General features: G+C 41.1%; 1 protein-coding gene across 2 annotated transcripts in view; it reads left to right on the top strand.

Annotated features, from left to right (window-relative positions):
• Positions 1 to 21,844, top strand: part of TAF2 (TATA-box binding protein associated factor 2) — a 382,948-nt gene that overhangs the window by 127,528 nt on the left and 233,576 nt on the right. For both annotated transcript variants that reach the window (XM_053715318.1, XM_053715317.1), the window contains exons 13-15: positions 1,752 to 1,866; positions 2,697 to 2,806; positions 4,016 to 4,081. In XM_053715318.1, the coding sequence (XP_053571293.1) occupies positions 1,752 to 1,866; positions 2,697 to 2,806; positions 4,016 to 4,081 (291 nt within the window). The remainder of the gene's footprint in view (positions 1 to 1,751; positions 1,867 to 2,696; positions 2,807 to 4,015; positions 4,082 to 21,844) is intronic.

The following is a 21,844-nucleotide window of genomic DNA, read 5'->3' as shown; positions in this document are numbered from 1 at the left end:
TTTTTTGTTTTATTTTTTAACATAGGTTTTTTTTGTGCTCTTTGAAAAAGAGCTGAATGCCCTTTTAAGGGCAGTGAAAAAAAGCTAAATACCCTTTTAAGGGCAATGCCCATACAAATGCCCTTTTCAGGGCAATGGGTAGTTTAGGTTTTTTAGTGTTTGTTTTTTTATTTTGGGGGGTTTGGTGGGTGGGGGGGTTTTACTGTTAGGGGGGGACTTTGTTTATTTTTAATGTAAAAGACCTGTTTAACCTAGGGCAATGCCCTACAAAAAGGTTTTAGGTTTATTTATTTTATTTTGGATAATGTGTTTATTATTTTTTGTAATATTAGCATTTTTTTTTTAATTAGATTAATCTAATGTAATTTTTTTTTGTATTTTTTTATTGTAATGTAGTTTATTTTTATTGTAATTAAGGGGTTAAATTAGGGGGTGTTAGGTTAGGGGGCTTAGTCATTAAATTAGTTTTTTGCGTTGTGGGGGTTGGCAATGTAGGAGTTAATAGGTAAGTTAGGTTTAATGCGTTGTGGGGGGTTGGCGGTTTTGGGGTTACTAGATGTATTAGGTAGTCTGCAATGTTGGGGTTTGCGGATTATGGAGTTAATAATTTTATTTGGTAGTTGTTTGTTTTTTTCTTAATACTTCGTACGGGCGGTTAGGTTGTTTTTTTTTTAAATACTTATTGCGGGCTCTTAGGTTTTTTTTTACTACTTATTGCGGGCGGTAATTTTTTTTTTAATACTTATTGCGTGCGGTTAGGTGTTTTTTTTCATACTTATTTTGGTCGTTTTTTTTGTTTTTTTTTGTAATGCTCTTTTTGCCCTCGCTGTATCCCGGTGGATTCCGAAGATGGCAGGGTGGTGAAAGAATCCACTTCGGTGGTGGATTCTTTCACCACCCTGTAATTTTCGGAATCCACCTGGACGCGGCTTCGCTAGATCCAGGTGAATTCTTTTGGCTGCGCGTGCAACTTGCAAAGACGACGGACATTACAAACGCATTTATAGTATAGATATATATATGACATATATAATTTGGAGTCCACTGACTCTGATATGGACAAGTTTCTTCATTAAACCCGATTTAATCCCTACTCAGAATCCTGTTTAAATACATGCACTTGGCTGCTGGCCAGCCTCAAGACCAGCTCTACAGTGAAAGATGCTTCAAGTCCCTAGGTAGCTTTCTAGTATGGCTGTTAAGAGATCTCCCTTTGACGTCAATGGAAAATATTTTATTTGCTAAACTACTCTTTAGCTCTGTACATTGATTGTAATATTTATCTGAAGTAAATGAGATAGTGTAAAAGCTGTGCCATTCTGCGTATGTTTCATACCAAGTTGTGTATTATTTAGTCATTTTATGCAGTCAGTCCATGTGTAACAGTAGCTGAGTGCAATCAATGTGGTCTTTTCCCCAGATGCTGCCTGAATATTGCAAACTAAGCAGCTGTGCCTCTTAACCAGATTTCCTCCCAAGGGCCTTTTTATTTCATCTTAATTGACTGATTGTAATGATCAAGTAACCACAGTGAACTCTTGGAAGTTCAGGACCACCTGTGAAGTCAGATGTTGGTGTCTGTATCTGTCTGTTAGAAATTAGGCAATGTGTGATTCTCAATATGGATTGAAATATCAGCAGTGTTGTTTTATATTGAAAAATAAAAGGTTCCCCCCACCACCAATATTTTCTCTTATTTTTCCAGCATTCAATTGTTTTTTTGTTGTCATTGACTTAACAATATCTTCCAGAGACCAGAACAGTGTTGTCAAGTTTTATGGCAGTTTTGCATTTAACAGAAAAAGAAATGTTTTGGAGCTGGAAATAAAACAGGACTACACATCCCTTGGAACCCAGAAATATGTGGTAAGAGGGCATCTTGCTACTTGCGATAGTTTGAAAAATAGCCGCCCCCCCCCCCCTATAATGGGTGAATTGTTTTTCATTACTAGTTTTCTTTGTAATCCATTTGCAAACAATTGTTCTATGTGTTTTAAACGCTCTCACACTTATTTAGAACAAGTAGGCTGGACTATGGTCTGTATACGTGCAAGCAAAGCCATTTGTAGGTCCATATCAGAAACTCTTCAACACTGAATACATTTTGAAGAAAAGCACCATTATTTGTGCTAAGTAAGCTAACCTGTAAATAACTTTTTATCGTTTTGGGTGTTGGTTTTATTTAGGCAGGTTATGTGTTTATGCAAAACCTAATACGTACACATACAATGCATGAAAAATTGTTTAAAGGGACTGTATACACCAATTGCAATATAGCTGCATGTAATAGACACTACTGTAAAGAATAAGATGCACAGATACTGATCTAAAAATACAGTATAAAACATTTTAAAAATTCTCAGTTTAGCTCTGTTGATGAGGTTAGGCTGGGACACCCAGTGAAATGGGGCTGGGAAAACATAAAGACTCCCCCTCCCCTCCCCTGCATATGAAAAGACAGATTTTACAAACAGGAGCAAGCTTGAATCTGTAGACATCAGTATACACACTTTGGGGCTTGGTTAGGAGTCTGTAAATCAGCACAATGTTATTAAAAAATAAGCAAAACTACATTTTTACAAAAACACTCCCAGATGGGCTTTATAAAGGGATCATTTACAAAACATGTATGCAAAGAAAATCTAGTGTACAATGTCCCTTTAATGATACAATGACTGACTTGTTTTCTCTCTTAGGGACCACTTAAAGTTACAGTCCAGGAGCTTGATGGATCTTTTAACCATACCCTACAAATTGAAGAAAACAGCCTTAAACATGACATACCCTGCCACTCCAAAAGCAGAAGGTAACCATTATCAGTGTCACAATACACAAATGGGATCAGTCAAAGAGCAATTGTCAGTTTTAAAGTCACGCCATTACATCTTCACCACTGGAAAACTAAATATACTGCCAGATGTTTCCACTTTTTATCTCAAGGGAAGTTTACTTTTTCCCAAACACTAGAATAGTTACTTAAAGGGACAGTCTACTCCCCAGAATTTTTTTTGTTTAAAAAGGTAGATAAACCCTTTATTACCCATTCCACAGTTTTGCATAACCAACACGGTTATATTAATACACTTTTTACCTCTTTGACTACCTTGTATCTAAGCCTCTGCAGACTGCCCCTTATCTCAGTTCTTTTGACAGACTTGCATTTTAGCCAATCAGTGCCCTCTAATAAGTAACTCCACGGATGTGAGCACAATTTTATTTATATGGCACACATGCATTAACGCCCTCTAGCTGTGAAAACAGATGCATTCAGATAAGTGGTGGCCTTCAAGGGCTTAGAAATTAGCATATAAGCCTGCCCAGGTTTAGTGTTTCGAATTACACGCCCTATCTGAATCATAAAAGTTTAATTCTTCTTGACATTTTGTTTAAAAAATTTATTTTGCACAAGAAGGGCAAAGATTAAGAATTTTAGAAGACTGTTAAAGCTTAAAGTGCAAATGAAAACCAGATACTACGGTATACATGCTCACTGGCTGTTAGGATCACTCACACATTTGCATTGCCTAAAAGGAACAAGACTCCGTAATTGTGACAAGGAAAAAGGAAAATTAAGGTGTTCCTGTTTATTTTTTTAAAACTTTTGAAAATACCCTGTTTTAGATTAATGGAAAACTGAGCATAATGCCTGTTTTAAGGGCCATGAAACACACACACACAATTTTAAACAATTTTCCAGTTTACTTATATTATCAGATTTTCTTCATTCTCTGTATCTTTTGTTGAAGAAACAGCAGGGCACTACTGGGAGCTAGCTGAGCACATTGAGTGAGCCAATGTCAAAAACATATATATGCAGCTACCAATCAGCAACTAGCGTCCAGTAATGCATAGCTTCTCCCAAGTCTACCTAGGTATCCTTATACCATACCACAAATGGTGCACACATTGGAATACAGTCATATTGGAACAGATAAGATGTCAAATTAGGAGATAATCAATAATTCAGATTGGAAATATGCATAACCTGTGATTATTTTCTGATTCCTTTTTAAAGAAATAAGAAGAAAAAAATTCCATTGATGAACGGAGAAGAAGTTGATATGGATCTTTCTGCGATGGAGTAAGTTTGTTTGGAGAAAAATCAAGTTGCTTTTTTATTGTTTAAAGGGAAAAAAGATATATAATTCCTTTATTACCCATTCCCTAGTTTTGCATAACCAACATGGTTATATTAATATACTTTATGACTCTGTGATTTGTGCTTTGCCTTTTGTCCCAATAGCAGTTGTATATTTACTGTATAATTAGTTTACCATGGGAACTTACTTCCTCTGTAACTAGTATATGACACTACATGCAACTTGCCAGACTAAAATGTACAGCAGTTTCTCATCAATGAGTTTCACAAAATGATTTAATTTGTCCATTCATATATCAGCTGTACATGGGTATTGAATGTATACCTGGCAGGGGTTTGGCTTAATCATGAAAGCAAAGTGAATTTATACTTGTAAAGACCTAAATGTTGCTGTGTGAGTATAACTTTATAATTGTCTTTCTATGTAAAAAAGTGTCCCAAAATTATTTAATTTTGTCCATCCAATCGTTAGCTGTACATAGGTATTGAATTTATAGCTGTTAGCGTTTGGATTAATTGATAGAGATTTGTTTAATAATATATGTAAATACCTATAAATTCCTGTTCCTGTTAACGTTGTATGTCTTATTCAACAAAAGTAATAAATATAAGAAAAAAGAAATTGGTTTTAAAATGTTTTTTAAACTTTTTAAGTGCATGATAGAAAGTTTGGGGCTTACAATTTTCTATTAACATATAGAATGGCATCAGTACCTGAGGACTATAGGCTTTCATCATACAATGATTATATAGTGATAGTGTAATTATAGGGCAATGGGTAGAAATTGGAACTCTACTCTGAGACATGTGACATAGTCAAGAGCTGTATCATTTATAGATAGATAGACAGATAGATATGGATTTGTATATTTGCTTATAATTATTTCTTTTTAAAGACACAATGAGTTCACGGATTTCATCCTTACTTGTGGGATATTCACCTCCTGGTCAGCAGGAGGAGGCAAAGAACACCTGTATATATAGCTCCTCCCTTCCCTCCCACTCCAGTCATTCTCTTTGCCTACGTTAGTGATAGGAAGAGGTAAAGTGAGGTGTTAGTATAGATTTTTCAATCAAGAGTTTATTATTTTAAAGTAGTGCCAGAGAGTGCTACTTTGTTCTATGGTGTAGCCATAGTCCATATCAGTCTCTATAGTAGAGCATTTGGTGGCTTTTAAGCAATGGGAACTTGTGGGACATAATTCTCACTGTGCCTCCTATATACTGTCCTAACCTGGAAAAATCTGAGGGATATTTCTCAGTGTTTTCTTTTAATTCACAGGTCCATGTGAGGAATAGGACTTCACAAACTTGAGAGCTGCCTTTGCTGTCGGGCAGAATGTGAGGTAAGTGCCGATTTTTATTCTGGGGTTCAAAGAAGAAAGTAAACTCAGAAGAAGTTGGCCACTCACGTTGTGAATAAGACATATAAGGAAGCCCTTAGTGGAAGTTATGGGCACTTTATATTACTCAGGTATGATTTCTCCTTTATATTTAGGAGATTATAGTTGACAGCTACACGCAGGCAATCAATTGTCACGCATCTCCCGGCGGTTGCATAGTCAAACATGCTGACCGGAGATGACTGTACTGACATTGCGCTCAGCGAGCGTAATTGGACATTAAATTACACTGCGCATGTTATTAAGTATTTCTCCTTTTTTACTCAGGAGACTATTTGGAATTGGGGCAATTTAATGATTGCATTGACCACATCTAGATAAACAATCATGCCGACCGGGAGATGACTGTTCTGTCTTCACTTTCAATGGGCGCTTTATTTATTTAATTAGTAATTCTCCTTTCATACCCAGGAGATTATTCTTTTTAGACATTGGGGCAATGTAACATTTGCAACTTCTCCCGGCGGTTACATAAACATCATGCCGACCGGGAGCTTTTTTTTATTGTTAACGCCCACGACGGGCGGTCCTTGAGGAGGCGGCATTTGCATAGCCCACCTTTTTTCCCCTTCTCTTCCGGAGAGTTTTAAATTCCACTGCGCAAGAGGAAGTTGTGCAGTTTCCGGTCCTATTACGTGTTTTTACATACATTAAGCATAATTAGGACTGGAGTCTGTCTTTCCTGTTGCGGTGCAGTTCTGGATCTGCATGTCCTACGCTGAGGGAGTTAGTTCTTGATTCAGGCAGGCAGCTTCATGCTGAGGGATACTGTTAAATTGCACTTTTAGTTAGGCTGTTTGGCCCTATTTACACAAGCATAATAAAAGGAAAAGAGAAAAGTTTCCTTTTTAAATTAAAGAGTTACGTTTATGATTTAACCCCTTAATGACCACAGCACTTTTCCATTTTCTGTCCGTTTGGGACCAAGGCTATTTTTACATTTTTGCGGTGTTTGTGTTTAGCTGTAATTTCCCTCTTACTCATTTACTGTACCCACACATATTATATACCGTTTTTCTCGCCATTAAATTAACTTTCTAAAAATACCATTATTTTCATCATATCTTATAATTTACTATAATTTTTTTTATAAAATATGAGGAAAAAATGGAAAAAAACACACTTTCTTCTGTTAAGTGTGATCAGTCCACGGGTCATCATTACTTCTGGGATATTACTCCTCCCCAACAGGAAGTGCAAGAGGATTCACCCAGCAGAGCTGCATATAGCTCCTCCCCTCTACGTCACTCCCAGTCATTCTCTTGCACCCAACGACTAGATAGGATGTGTGAGAGGACTATGGTGATTATACTTAGTTTTATATCTTCAATCAAAAGTTTGTTATTTTAAAATAGCACCGGAGTGTGTTATTATCTCTCTGGCAGAGTTTGAAGAAGAATCTACCAGAGTTTTTGTTATGATTTTAGCCGGAGTAGTTAAGATCATATTGCTGTTTCTCGGCCATCTGAGGAGAGGTAAACTTCAGATCAGGGGACAGCGGGCAGATGAATCTGCATAGAGGTATGTAGCAGTTTTTATTTTCTGACAATGGAATTGATGAGAAAATCCTGCCATACCGATATAATGTCATGTATGTATACTTTACACTTCAGTATTCTGGGGAATGGTACTTCACTAGAATTACACTGTAAGAAATACATAAAGCTGTTTAATAACTAGAGATTATGTTTAACGTTTTTGCTGGAATGTAAAATCGTTTTCATTTACTGAGGTACTGAGTGAATAAATGTTTGGGCACTATTTTTCCACTTGGCAGTTGCTTAATCTGTTTTTCTGACAGTTTCTGTTCTCCCTCACTGCTGTGTGTGAGGGGGAGGGGCCGTTTTTTTGGCGCTTTTACTACGCATCAAATATTTCAGTCAGCAACTCATTGTATTCCCTGCATGATCCGGTTCATCTCTACAGAGCTCAGGGGTCTTCAAAACTTATTTTGAGGGAGGTAATTTCTCTCAGCAGAGCTGTGAGAATTATAGTTTGACTGAGATAAAAAACGTTTATTCTGTAATTTGTTTCCTGCTTTCAGAATTTGTTATCTTTGCTAATGGGATTAAACCTTTGCTAAAGTTGTGTTGTTTACAAGGATTGAGGCTATAACTTTTTCAATTTATTAATTTTCAACTGTCATAGATCTTCTGTGCTTCTTAAAGGCACAGTACGTTTTAATATTATTCTAATTGAATTGTATTTCCAAGTTGCAAGTTTATTTGCTAGTGTGTTAGACATGTCTGATTCAGAGGATGATACCTGTGTCATTTGTTGCAATGCCAAAGTGGAGCCCAATAGAAATTTATGTACTAACTGTATTGATGCTACTTTAAATAAAAGTCAATCTGTACAAATTGAACAAATTTCACCAAACAACGAGGGGAGAGTTATGCCGACTAACTCGCCTCACGTGTCAGTACCTACATCTCCCGCTCAGAGGGAGGTGCGTGATATTGTAGCGCCGAGTACATCTGGGCGGCCATTACAAATCACATTACAGGATATGGCTACTGTTATGACTGAGGTTTTGGCTAAATTACCAGAACTAAGAGGTAAGCGTGATCACTCTGGGGTGAGAACAGAGTGCGCTGATAATATTAGGGCCATGTCAGACACTGCGTCACAGGTGGCAGAACATGAGGACGGAGAACTTCATTCTGTGGGTGACGGTTCTGATCCAAACAGACTGGATTCAGATATTTCAAATTTTAAATTTAAACTGGAAAACCTCCGTGTATTACTAGGGGAGGTGTTAGCGGCTCTGAATGATTGTAACACAGTTGCAATACCAGAGAAAATGTGTAGGTTGGATAAATATTTTGCGGTACCGACGAGTACTGAGGTTTTTCCTATACCTAAGAGACTTACTGAAATTGTTACTAAGGAGTGGGATAGACCCGGTGTGCCGTTCTCACCCCCTCCGATATTTAGAAAAATGTTTCCAATAGACGCCACCACAAGGGACTTATGGCAAACGGTCCCTAAGGTGGAGGGAGCCGTTTCTACCTTAGCTAAGCGTACCACTATCCCGGTGGAGGATAGCTGTGCTTTTTCAGATCCAATGGATAAAAAGTTAGAGGGTTACCTTAAGAAAATGTTTGTTCAACAAGGTTTTATATTGCAACCCCTTGCATGCATTGCGCCGATCACGGCTGCAGCGGCATTCTGGATTGAGTCTCTGGAAGAGAACATTGGTTCAGCTACTCTGGACGACATTACGGACAGGCTTAGAGTCCTTAAACTAGCTAATTCATTCATTTCGGAGGCCGTAGTACATCTTACTAAACTTACGGCGAAGAATTCAGGATTCGCCATTCAGGCACGCAGGGCGCTGTGGCTAAAATCCTGGTCAGCTGATGTTACTTCTAAGTCTAAATTGCTTAATATACCTTTCAAAGGGCAGACCTTATTCGGGCCCGGGTTGAAAGAGATTATCGCTGACATTACAGGAGGTAAAGGCCATGCCCTGCCTCAGGACAAAGCCAAAGCCAAGACTAGACAGTCTAATTTTCGTTCCTTTCGTAATTTCAAAGCTGGAGCAGCATCAACTTCCTCTGCACCAAAACAGGAAGGAGCTGTTGCTCGCTACAGACAAGGCTGGAAACCTAACCAGTCCTGGAACAAGGGCAAGCAGACTAGGAAACCTGCTGCTGCCCCTAAAACAGCATGAATTGAGGGCCCCCGATCCGGGATCGGATCTAGTGGGGGGCAGACTTTCTCTCTTCGCCCAGGCTTGGGCAAGAGATGTTCAGGATCCCTGGGCGCTAGAGATAATATCTCAGGGATACCTTCTGGACTTCAAATACTCTCCTCCAAGAGAGAGATTTCATCTGTCAAGATTGTCAACAATCCAGACAAAGAAAGAGGCGTTTCTACGCTGCGTACAAGAGCTCTTGTTAATGGGAGTAATCCATCCAGTTCCACGATCGGAACAGGGACAGGGGTTTTACTCAAATCTGTTTGTGGTTCCCAAAAAAGAGGGAACTTTCAGACCAATCCTGGACTTAAAGATCCTAAACAAATTCCTAAGAGTTCCATCGTTCAAGATGGAGACTATTCGGACAATTTTACCTATGATCCAAGAGGGTCAGTACATGACCACTGTAGATTTAAAAGATGCTTACCTTCACATACCGATTCACAAAGAGCATTATCGGTACCTAAGGTTTGCCTTCCTAGACAGGCATTACCAGTTTGTGGCTCTTCCATTCGGATTGGCTACAGCTCCAAGAATCTTCACAAAGGTTCTGGGTGCTCTTCTGGCGGTACTAAGACCGCGGGGAATCTCGGTAGCTCCATACCTAGACGACATTCTGATACAAGCTTCAAGCTTTCAAACTGCCAAGTCTCATACAGAGTTAGTGCTGGCATTTCTAAGGTCACATGGATGGAAGGTGAACGAAAAGAAAAGTTCACTCGTTCCACTCACAAGAGTTCCCTTCCTGGGGACTCTTATAGATTCTGTAGAAATGAAGATTTACCTGACAGAGGACAGGCTAACAAGACTTCAAAGTGCTTGCCGCACCCTTCATTCCATTCAACACCCGTCAGTGGCTCAATGCATGGAGGTAATCGGCTTAATGGTAGCGGCAATGGACATAGTACCCTTTGCACGCTTACACCTCAGACCACTGCAACTGTGCATGCTAAGTCAGTGGAATGGGGATTACTCAGACTTATCCCCTTCTCTGAATCTGGATCAAGAGACCAGAAATTCTCTTCTATGGTGGCTTTCTCGGCCACATCTGTCCAGGGGGATGCCATTCAGCAGACCAGACTGGACAATTGTAACAACAGACGCCAGCCTTCTAGGTTGGGGTGCCGTCTGGAATTCTCTGAAGGCTCAGGGACAATGGAGTCAGGAGGAGAGTCTCCTGCCAATAAACATTCTGGAATTGAGAGCAGTTCTCAATGCCCTCCTGGCTTGGCCCCAGTTGACAACTCGGGGGTTCATCAGGTTTCAGTCGGACAACATCACGACTGTAGCTTACATCAACCATCAGGGAGGGACAAGAAGCTCCCTAGCTATGATGGAAGTATCAAAGATAATTCTCTGGGCAGAGTCTCACTCTTGCCACCTGTCAGCAATCCACATCCCGGGAGTGGAGAACTGGGAGGCGGATTTCTTAAGTCGTCAGACTTTTCATCCGGGGGAGTGGGAACTTCATCCGGAGGTCTTTGCCCAAATACTTCGACGTTGGGGCAAACCAGAGATAGATCTCATGGCGTCTCGACAGAACGCCAAGCTTTCTCGTTACGGGTCCAGATCCAGGGATCCAGGAGCAGTCCTGATAGATGCTCTGACAGCACCTTGGGACTTCAGGATGGCTTACGTGTTTCCACCCTTCCCGTTGCTTCCGCGATTGATTGCCAGAATCAAACAAGAGAGAGCATCAGTGATTCTAATAGCACCTGCGTGGCCACGCAGGACTTGGTATGCAGACCTGGTGGACATGTCATCCTGTCCACCTTGGTCTCTACCTCTGAAACAGGACCTTCTGATACAGGGTCCCTTCAAAGATCAAAATCTAACTTCTCTGAAGCTGACTGCTTGGAAATTGAACGCTTGATTTTATCAAGACGTGGGTTTTCTGAGTCAGTTATTAATACCTTAATACAGGCTAGGAAACCTGTTACCAGAAAGATTTACCATAAGATATGGCGTAAATACCTATATTGGTGTGAATCCAAAGGTTACTCTTGGAGTAAGGTTAGGATTCCTAGGATATTGTCTTTTCTACAAGAAGGTTTAGAAAAGGGTTTATCTGCTAGTTCATTAAAGGGACAGATCTCAGCTCTGTCCATTCTGTTACACAAACGTCTGTCAGAAGTTCCTGACGTCCAGGCTTTTTGTCAGGCTTTGACCAGGATTAAGCCTGTGTTTAAAACTGTTGCTCCACCATGGAGTTTAAACCTTGTTCTTAATGTTTTACAGGGCGTTCCGTTTGAACCCCTTCATTCCATTGATATAAAGTTGTTATCTTGGAAAGTTCTATTTTTAATGGCTATTTCCTCGGCTCGAAGAGTCTCTGAATTATCAGCCTTACATTGTGATTCTCCTTATTTGTTTTTTCATTCGGATAAGGTAGTCCTGCGTACTAAACCTGGGTTCTTACCTAAGGTAGTTACTAACAGGAATATCAATCAAGAGATTGTTGTTCCTTCTTTATGCCCAAATCCTTCTTCAAAGAAGGAACGTCTACTGCACAACCTGGATGTAGTCCGTGCTCTAAAATTTTACTTACAGGCAACTAAGGAATTTCGACAAACGTCTTCTCTGTTTGTCATTTACTCTGGGCAGAGGAGAGGTCAAAAAGCTTCCGCTACCTCTCTTTCTTTTTGGCTTCGTAGCATAATTCGTTTAGCTTATGAGACTGCTGGACAGCAGCCTCCTGAAAGAATTACAGCTCATTCTACTAGAGCTGTGGCTTCCACTTGGGCCTTCAAGAATGAGGCCTCTGTTGAACAGATTTGCAAGGCTGCAACTTGGTCTTCGCTTCATACTTTTTCCAAATTTACAAATTTGACACTTTTGCTTCATCGGAGGCTATTTTTGGGAGAAAGGTTCTTCAGGCAGTGGTTCCTTCTGTATAAAGAGCCTGCCTATCCCTCCCGTCATCCGTGTACTTTTGCTTTGGTATTGGTATCCCAGAAGTAATGATGACCCGTGGACTGATCACACTTAACAGAAGAAAACATAATTTATGCTTACCTGATAAATTCCTTTCTTCTGTAGTGTGATCAGTCCACGGCCCTCCCTGTTTTTAAGGCAGGTAAATATTTTTTAATTTATACTCCAGTCACCACTTCACCCTTGGCTTTTCCTTTCTCGTTGGTCCTTGGTCGAATGACTGGGAGTGACGTAGAGGGGAGGAGCTATATGCAGCTCTGCTGGGTGAATCCTCTTGCACTTCCTGTTGGGGAGGAGTAATATCCCAGAAGTAATGATGACCCGTGGACTGATCACACTACAGAAGAAAGGAATTTATCAGGTAAGCATAAATTATGTTTTTTTTAACTTTGACCCCCAAAATCTGTTACACATCTACAACCACCAAAAAGAAAACATGCTAAATAGTTTCTAAATTTTGTCCTGAGTTTAGAAATACCTAATATTTACATGTTCTTTGCTTTTTTTGAAAGCTATAGGGCCATAAATACAAGTAGCATTTTGCTATTTCCAAACTACTTTTTTTCAAAATTAGCGCTAGTTACATTGGAACACTAATATCTTTCAGGAATCCCTGAATATCAATTGACATGTATATATTTTTTTTAGAAGACATCCCAAAGTATTGATCTAGGCCAATTTTGGTATATTTCATGCCACCATTTCACCGCCAAATGCAATCAAATACAAAAAATCGTTCACTTTTTCACAAATTTTTTCACAAACTTTCGGTTTCTCACTGAAATTATTTACAAACAGCTTGTGCAATTATGGCACAAATGGTTGTAAATGCTTCTCTGGGATCCCCTTTGTTCAGAAATAGCAGACATATATGGCTTTGGCATTGCTTTTTGGTAATTAGAAGGCCGCTAAATGCCGCTGCGCACCACACGTGTATTATGCCCAGCAGTGCAGGGGTTAATTAGGGAGCTTGTAGGGAGCTTGTATGGTTAATTTTAGCTTTAGTGTAGTGTAGTAGACAACACAAAGTATTGATCTAGGCCCATTTTGGTATATTTCATGCCACCATTTTACCGCCAAATGTGATCAAATAAAAAAAAAACGTTACATTTTTCACAATTTTAGGTTTCTCACTGAAATCATTTACAAACAGCTTGTGCAATTATGGCACAAATGGTTGTAAATGCTTCTCTGGGATCCCCTTTGTTCAGAAATAGCAGATATATATGACTTTGGCATTGCTTTCTGGTAATTAGAAGGCCGCAAAATGCTGCTGCGCATCACACGTGTATTATGGCTAGCAGTGAAGGGGTTAATTAGGAAGTTTGTAGGGAGCTTGCAGGGTTAATTTTAGCTTTAGTGTAGAGATCAGCCTCCCACCTGACACATCAGACCCCCTGATCCCTCCCAAACAGCTCCCTTCCCTCCCCCACCCCACAATTGTCCCCGCCATCTTAAGTACTGGCAGAAAGTCTGCCAGTACTAAAATAAAAGCTTTTTGGGGGGTTTAGGTTTTTTTTTAAAAAAAAAAAAAATAATTCTTCTGCTGTGTAGGACCCCCCTTAGCCTCCAACCTCCCTGATCCCCCCCAAAACAGCTCTGTAACCTTCCCTATCTGCCTTATTGGGGGCCATCTTGGGTACTGGCAGCTGCTTGGGTACTGCCCAGCTTGCACAAAAAAGGGCTTTATTTTTTTTTTTCTTAGTTTTTTTTTTTTCTGTAGTGTAGCTTCCCCAAATACCCCCCACCACAAACCCCCACCACCTCATTGATCGTATTTTTTTTTTTTACTTTTTTTAACTGATTGCCTTTTTCTGTAGTGTAGCGGTTCCCACCCGCTCCCTCCCCGTGCACGCGCCCGCCCCCGCCCTCCCGTTCACGCGCGCGCGTCCGTGCGCGCCCCCGGGCATCCCCGCCCCCGATCCCGCCCCCCTCCACATCTCCAGGGCCATCGATGGCCGCCACCCGCCTCCCGGTACTGCTCCCACCCACCAACGAAGGAAGCCACCAATCTCCGGTGCAGAGAGGGCCACAGAGTGGCTCTCTCTGCATCGGATGGCTTCAAAAGGTTATTGCAGGATGCCTCCATATCGAGGCATCACTGCAATAACCGGAAAGCAGCTGGAAGCAAACAGGATCGCTTCCAGCTGCTTTCCACACGAGGACGTGCAGGGTACGTCCTCAGGCGTTAACTGCCTTTTTTTTGAGGACGTACCCTGCACGTCCTCGGTCGTTAAGGGGTTAAAGAGACAGTAACATTTTTTTCTGTGTAAATTTTATTAAAAGAATTGCAGCTGTTTATTTGATAATTTATCCTTTGTGACGTAGGATGGAACAAAAGCACACAAAAATAGGGAGTTACTTTTAAGATTTAAAGAGACAGTTACGTTTTTTCTGTGTACATTTTATTAAATGAATTTCAGCTGTTTATTTGTTAATTCATCCTTTGTGACTTAGGATGAAACAAAGGCGCATAAGAATAAAGTTACTTTTCAGATTTAAAGGAACAGTAAAGTTTTTTATGTGAAAAATTTATTAAAATGTATTCCTACTCCCTCTAAGGCGATTGCTGTTTGGGAGTCTGTTAACATTGGTCACGTTATTGCACAAATTTCTCCTATAGTGTCCCTCGAAATTTTATGGCCCACATGCAGTGCCCTGCATTTCCTTCACACTCAACTCGGAGTTATGATGCATTATATGTTTTTCCCACGAGGTAGAAAACATTACTAGAGGAGTTGCTATTCCGAATGGTTCCTCCATGTTACTGAGGGAGGCAGATACTTTGGGATTATCTGAGAGAAAATTCTCAGTCTCAGATGGAATTGTTACTTGAGGGTTTTTTAACTATCCTGGGCGACCCCGACATAGTACGTCCAGTAAAGACACTTCAGGTGTAACCTATACTAGTGAAATTATAGGGTTGGATGCATTTCCTATATTTACAATACTGTTTCCCATAGCTGACTCAGCTAAGAAGGCTGGACAAACATTCCCTATGGGGGAAGGAGTAGTTTCAACTTAGCTAAGAGAACTACTATACCCTTAGAGGATAGTTCGGTTTTTTTAAAGGTCCTATGGACAAAAATGTAGAAATGGGATGTACACCAGGGCTTACAATGGCAACCAACTGTGTACTTTGCTACTGTCACTTGTGTGACGGCATATTGGTTTGATGCGTTGTCTGATGCTATTAAGTCAGAAACTTCCCTGGATAAAATTCAGGACTGGATAAAAGCTTTCATATTGGCTAATTCCTTTATTTTAATTTCTTCCCTTCCAGTTATCAAACTGGGCGCCTAGGTTGCTCTGTTCCAGATCATGGAACCTTATGGTTAGAGCCTTGTTCTACGGATATATGCTCTAAGCCTAAGCTTTTGGTGATTCCTTTCCAGGAGCAGACCTTGTTGGGACCTGGCTTGATGTATTTAAAAAACAAACAAAAAAACACATAGCCTGCTGTTGAATCAAAGACAGCATGGAGTACATGCCTCCGATCTGGGATCGGATCTTGTTGGGGGCTGACTTTCCGTCTTCGCTCAAGTTGAGTTTCAAGCTTAATAGTTTTCCTCCCAGAGGCAGGTTTCTGTTTTCAAGATTGTCTGCAGATCAGACAAAAGGAGAGGCGTTCTTAGACTGCGTAGGAGACTTCTCAGACTTGGGTGTGATTGTTCCAGTTCCTATACAGATCTCAAGAGTCTACACGAAATTCTTAGTGTACCATCCTTCAAGATGGAAACTATTCATTTGTTCCATTCTTTCCTTGTTCCAAGAGGGTCAATTTATGACAACAGTGGAATTAAAGGACGTTCACGAGAATCGTCTTGGGTTCTAGGGTTTGCTTTTCTGGATTAACGCTTCCTGTTCGTGGCTCTTCCTTTCGGTCTTGCCACAGCTCTGAGTTTCCACAAAGGATCTGGAATCGCTGTTGGTGGTGCTTCAATTATGGGACATTGCAGTGGCACCCTATCTGGATGATATCCTAGTACAGGCGTCATCCTTACAGCAAGCAAGATTTACACGGACATGGTGTTATAGTTCCCGTGATCTCACGGGTGGAAGGTGAATTTGGAAAATTGTTCCTTAGTCCCAATCACAAGGGTAACTTTCTTGGGAATCATAATAAATTCCATATCAATGAAGATTTTTCTGACTGAGGTCAGGAAATCAAAGTCTATCGATACTGGTCTAGTCCTTCAGTCCACTTCTCAGCCTTCAGTGGCTCAGTGCATGTAAGTAATTTGGACTGATGATGACGGCAATGGACATCATCCCGTTCTGTTCCACCTCAGACCTCTGCAGTTAAGCATGCTAGGAGCCGAATGGAACGGAGCCTATGCAGACTTGTCTCTTCAAATAACTCTGGATCAGGAGACAAGGGACTCTCTTCTTTGGTGGTTGTCTCTGGATCACCTATCCCAAGGAACATGCTCGCAGACCATCCTGGGTGATAGTGACAACGAATTCCAGCCTTCTAGGGTGGCGAGCTGTCTCGGGTTCCCTAAGGGCTCAGGGAGTGTGGACTCAGGCAGAGTCTGTTCTTCCTATAAACATCCTAGAATTGAGCGCGATCTTCAATGCTCTTCTGGTCTGGCCTCAGTTGGCTTCGCCTCAGTTATTCAGATTTCAGAAGGACAACATAACAACAGTGGCTTACATCAATCATCAAGGAGGAACGAGGAGTTCCTTAGCGATGACTGAGGTAGCCAAGATAATACAGTGGGCGGAGGCCCATTCTTGCCATCTGTCAGCGATCCATATCCCAGGGGTAGACAATTGGGAGGCAGATTTTCTGAGCAGACAGACTTTTCATCTGGGAGAGTGGGAACTCCATCCGGAAGTATTCCCCAACCTGATTCTGAAATGGGGTTGGCCGGAGTTAGATCTCATGGCATCTCGCAGAATGCCAAGCTTCCGAGATACGGGTCGAGGTCCAGGGATCCCCAGGCAGAACTGACAGATGCTCTGGCAGTTCCTTGGTCATTCGATCTTGCATGCCTATTTCCTCCGTTTGCGCTTCTTCCTCGAGTCATTGCTCGAATCAAACAGGAGAGGGCATCAGTGATCCTCATTGCTCCTGCGTGGCCTCGCACGATTTGGTATGCAGACCTGGTGGATGTCATCACTGCCACCTTGGAAACTTCCGTTGAGGAAAGACCTTCTCATTCAAGGGCCCTTTCTTCACCTACATCTAGTTTCTTTGAAGCTGACTGCTTGGAGATTGAACGCTTAATCCTATCCAAGCGGGGGTTTTCAGATTTGGTCATAGAGACCATGATCCAGGCTCGGAAGCCTGTGACTAGTAAGATTTACCATAAGATATGGTGTAGATATCTTTTTTGGTGTGAATCCAAGGGCTACTCATGGAGTAGAGTTAGGATTCCTAGAATTTAGTTTTTTCTCCAAGATGGATTGGAGAAGAGTTTATCGGCAAGTTCCCTAAGGGGTTAGATCTCTGCCTTGTCTATTTTGTTACATAAACGTCTGGCGGATGTCCCAGATATTCAATCCTTTTGTCAGGCTTTGGTTAGACTCAGGCCTGTGTTTAAACCAATTACTCCTCCATGGAGTCTGAATTTAGTTCTCAAAGTTCTTCAAGGGGTTCCGTTTGAGCCTATGCATACCTTATATATTAAGTTGTTATCTTGGAAAGTTTTATTTCTTGTTGCCATTTCTTCAGCTCGAAGAGTGTCTGAACTTTCGGCATTACAATACAATTCTCCTTCCCTTATTTTTCATTCTAATGAGAGGTAGTTTTACGTACTAACCTAGGATTCATTCCTAAAGTTGCTTCAAACAGGAACATTTATCAGCAAATTGTGTTTCTTTCCTTGTGTCCTTATCCTTCTTCTCCAAAGGATCATCTTTTGCACTATGTGGACGTGGTCTGTGCTTTAAATTTTTTATTTACAAGCAACTAAGGACTTTCGTCAGTAGTCTTTTTTATTTGTCGTTTTCTCTGGGAAACGTAAGGGTCAGAAAGCTACGGCTATCTCTCTTTCTTTTTGACTGAAGAGTATCATCTGTTTTGCTTATGAGACTGCTGGACAGAAATCTCCTGAAAGAGTTACGGCTTATTCCACTAGGGCTGTTGCTTCCTCATGGGCATTCAAAATGAAGCTTCTGTAAAGCAGAGTTGCAAGGCTGCGACCTGGTCCTCTCTTCACACTTTCTAAATTTTACAAATTTTATACTTTTGCCTTGGCCGAGGCTGTTTTTGGGAGAAAGGTTCTTCAAGCAGTGATGTCTTCTGTTTAGGTTGCCTGTCTTGTCCCTCCCTTATCGTCTGTGTACTCTAGTTTTGGTATTGTATCCCACAAGTAAGGATGAAATCCGTGGACTCATCGTGTCTTTAAAAAAGAAAATATATGCTTACCTGATAAATTTGTTTCTTTTTAGACACGATGAGTCCACGGCCTTCCCTGTTCTATGAGACAGGTTCTTAATTTTTGTAAACTTCAGACATCTCTGCACCTTGGCTTTTCCTTCCTAACTTCGGTTGAATGACTGGAGTGGGAGGGAAGGGAAGAACTATATATAGCAGCTCTGCTGTGGTGCTCTTTGCCTCCTCCTGCTGACCAGGAGGTGAATATCCCAAAAGGATGAAATCCGTGGACTCATCGTGTCTAAAAAGAAACAAATTTATCTGGTAAGCATAAATTTTCTTTTCCATCTAAAGGGGTGGAGAGTCCACGGCTTCATTCATTACTTGTGGAAATTTAGATCCTGGCCACCAGGAGGAGGCAAAGACACCCCAGCCAAAGACTTAAATACGTCCCCCACTCCCATCATCCCCCAGTCATTCTTTGCCTTTCGTCACAGGAGGTTGGCAGAGAAGTGTCGGAAGATTCAAAGTAGTCTGTTATGGAGGGTAGTACTCTTCGAAATAGGACTGGATTATTAAAGGGACAGTCACACCAGAGTTTTTTTAAAAGATAGATAATCCCTTAATTACCAATTCCCCAGTTTTGCATAACCAACACAGTTAAAATTATACACGTTTTTCCTCTGTAATTAGCTTGTATCTAAGCCTCAGCAGACTGCCCTCTTATTTCAGTTCTTTTGACAGACTTGCATTTTAGCCAATCAGAGCTGTCTCTATGGTAAATTCACGTGCATGAGCTCAATGTTATCTATATGAAACACGTGAACTTATGCCCTCTAGTGGTGAAAAACTATCAAAATGCATTTAGATTAGAGGCGGCCTTCAAGATCCAAGAAATTAGCATATGAACCTCCTAGGTTTAGCTTTCAACTAAGAATACCAAGAGAACAAAGCAAAATTGGTGCTAAAAGTAAATTGGAAAGTTGTTTAAAATTACATGCCCTATTTGAAACATTTTTTGGACTTGACTGTCCCTTTTAAGTAGTCCTGTCAGCCTCTCAGTGAAAGCATTTGTGAAAGATAGAGTCCGGAGATGCAGGGAGAGTCTTTCTGCGAAACCATCCCGACTCACATTAACAGCTCCATAAGCAATCAGCATTAATGAGTTTCGCTGCCTGCTTCCTGCACTCAAGTCCATGTCAGGAGCGATGCTACTACACTGTCACACTTGAGAGGCCATGTTCCTGTTCCACGGCATAGATTCTGGTAAAATCGTTTCATTTTTTATATACATAATAACACAAGAAGACAGGGTCACAGTGTGACACCTTTTATCTTTATAGAATCAAGGGTTAATATCCCTGGAAGGTGGATTATTGAACACGTGGGGGGGGGGGGTTGTACATCATTTTATTTGTTTTGTCATTGCTGCGATATGTGCGAGATGAGGCTCTGGCAATGGGTGGAATACAGGTTTCATTTACGGGAGTTACTTTGCGGGGCCAATTCGGTGTGTTTTTTCTCCCTAGTGCAGGGGTGGTCCTGCGAGGCACTCCATGTGACCGGGTGGGGCCTATTCAACTTCCTCTTCTTGACCGGCGGTTGCAGGAGACAAAGCGTTTTTTTCTGTGGTCCGGGTCTAAGGAGGTGGTGAGTGCCCCAGCCAAGTTTAAAGGTGCCATTTATATATTATATCTAGTCCGTAATAAAGGCATATGGAGGGTACTCCCTCTTTAACAAAGTCTAATACCTGTGTTTATTGTGAGGAGGTACTAGTAGATCCACCTGCCTTGACAAGATTACTACATCTAGAAAGAATAAGATGTTTAGTACTACTGAGCAGTCCACCTCTGAGGGTTCTCCGTCCCGTGAGGTGCGTTCCCTACATTCATCTCCGATTACACATTAAGCTCCCCAGGGCACGACTAATCCTCGTGAGGGAGAGGGCCGCTGGCCGTCAGATTTTGTAGATCAACTGCAAACGGCAGTGTCTGCGGTGATTAGTGCCTTACCACGTTCAGCTAAGCGTAGGGTAAAACATTGCAGCTCGACCCAGGGGTCATTTACTCCAATAGATATCTCAGAAAGATTATCCGCTGACGAGGACAACACAGACTCTTCGGAGGACGTTCCTTCTGGGTCAGAGTCTGTGTCAGCTAAACCTCCAGCTGCAGAGGAACCAGACTTTAGGCTTAGGATGGAAAATTTACGATTTCTTCTGAAGCAAGTGCTTGCTACGCTGGAGGTTCCGGAACCAAAACTACCAGAGGAACCTTCGATTCCTAAACTTGATAAAGTATATGAGGACAGGGTGGTGCCTCAGACCTTCCCGGTTCCTGTTAAGATGGCTAACATTATTAAGAATGAATGGGAGAACATATAGTAGGGTGAGGTATAAACTGGTTATTAATGTTGTTGTCTGTGATATGCCTATTAACTGGAGAGCCTCTGTGCCTTGGGACTGGGTTCCTTAACTTAATAATATAGCTTTGTTCCATATGATACAGTCCGTATGTTACATAATACGCAACATCACCTTAAACTATTGCAGCATATTACCCTAGCCAGAATTACTGTTATCAATCACCAGGAGTATGTCTATTTTGGGTCTGCAGCTTTCCTTATCTAAGCAGTCACATAGCTGTGTAACTCTAGGGTTAGCTATTATTAGAACGGTACTACCTGTATATTTCTAAAACACCTTTAACACAAACTCTTCCATAGCTATTTCCAGGTTATAATGTGTCCCTTAAACGCCATCACAATCTTTTTTACTATCTGTCGATATGTCCTCAGTTTTGTATCTCCACCTACAAACTACCCAGACCTTTGGGTATATCTCATAAGCATTTATTAGTTGATACAGGGGGAGAAGAAGAAAACACAGACTACCTTTCCAGCCCCCCCCCAGCAAATATCTAAGAGAGCCCTCTAGGTTTTCAGTCATGGACAAGACATCCTTGGCAGGTATATACTTAATAGTAATAATACACTTAATCACTTTCCATATCCTGCTCATTTAAAGCATATTACATTCTTACACTCTTGTGTTATTCAATGGGCCAGATAGTAGGACACATTATTATAATTCACCCATATGAAGGTCTCTCCTGGAGGCCCAAGATGTGATGTCCTTTGTGTTAATACCATACAATGTTCCCACTGGCTCCTATTTTACGCAAGTCAACTTCGAGAGATATAGCAGTCTTGCGGGTCTCATAGCTACAGATAGCACCTCACTCTGCAATTTAATCATACCCTACCTCACGGACCTAATAACTCCCCTCCTAAGCATATTACATCTAGCTTTAGTTTAATATTTCTTGTTAATTGAGTATGCTCACCCTAATTATGCAGCTTTCTCTGCCTAAACTAAAAGA

This window comes from Bombina bombina, chromosome 5 (assembly GCF_027579735.1).
Source record: "Bombina bombina isolate aBomBom1 chromosome 5, aBomBom1.pri, whole genome shotgun sequence".
In the NCBI taxonomy this organism is placed as follows: Eukaryota; Metazoa; Chordata; class Amphibia; order Anura; family Bombinatoridae; genus Bombina; species Bombina bombina.
This window is presented reverse-complemented; position numbering and strand designations above follow the sequence as displayed.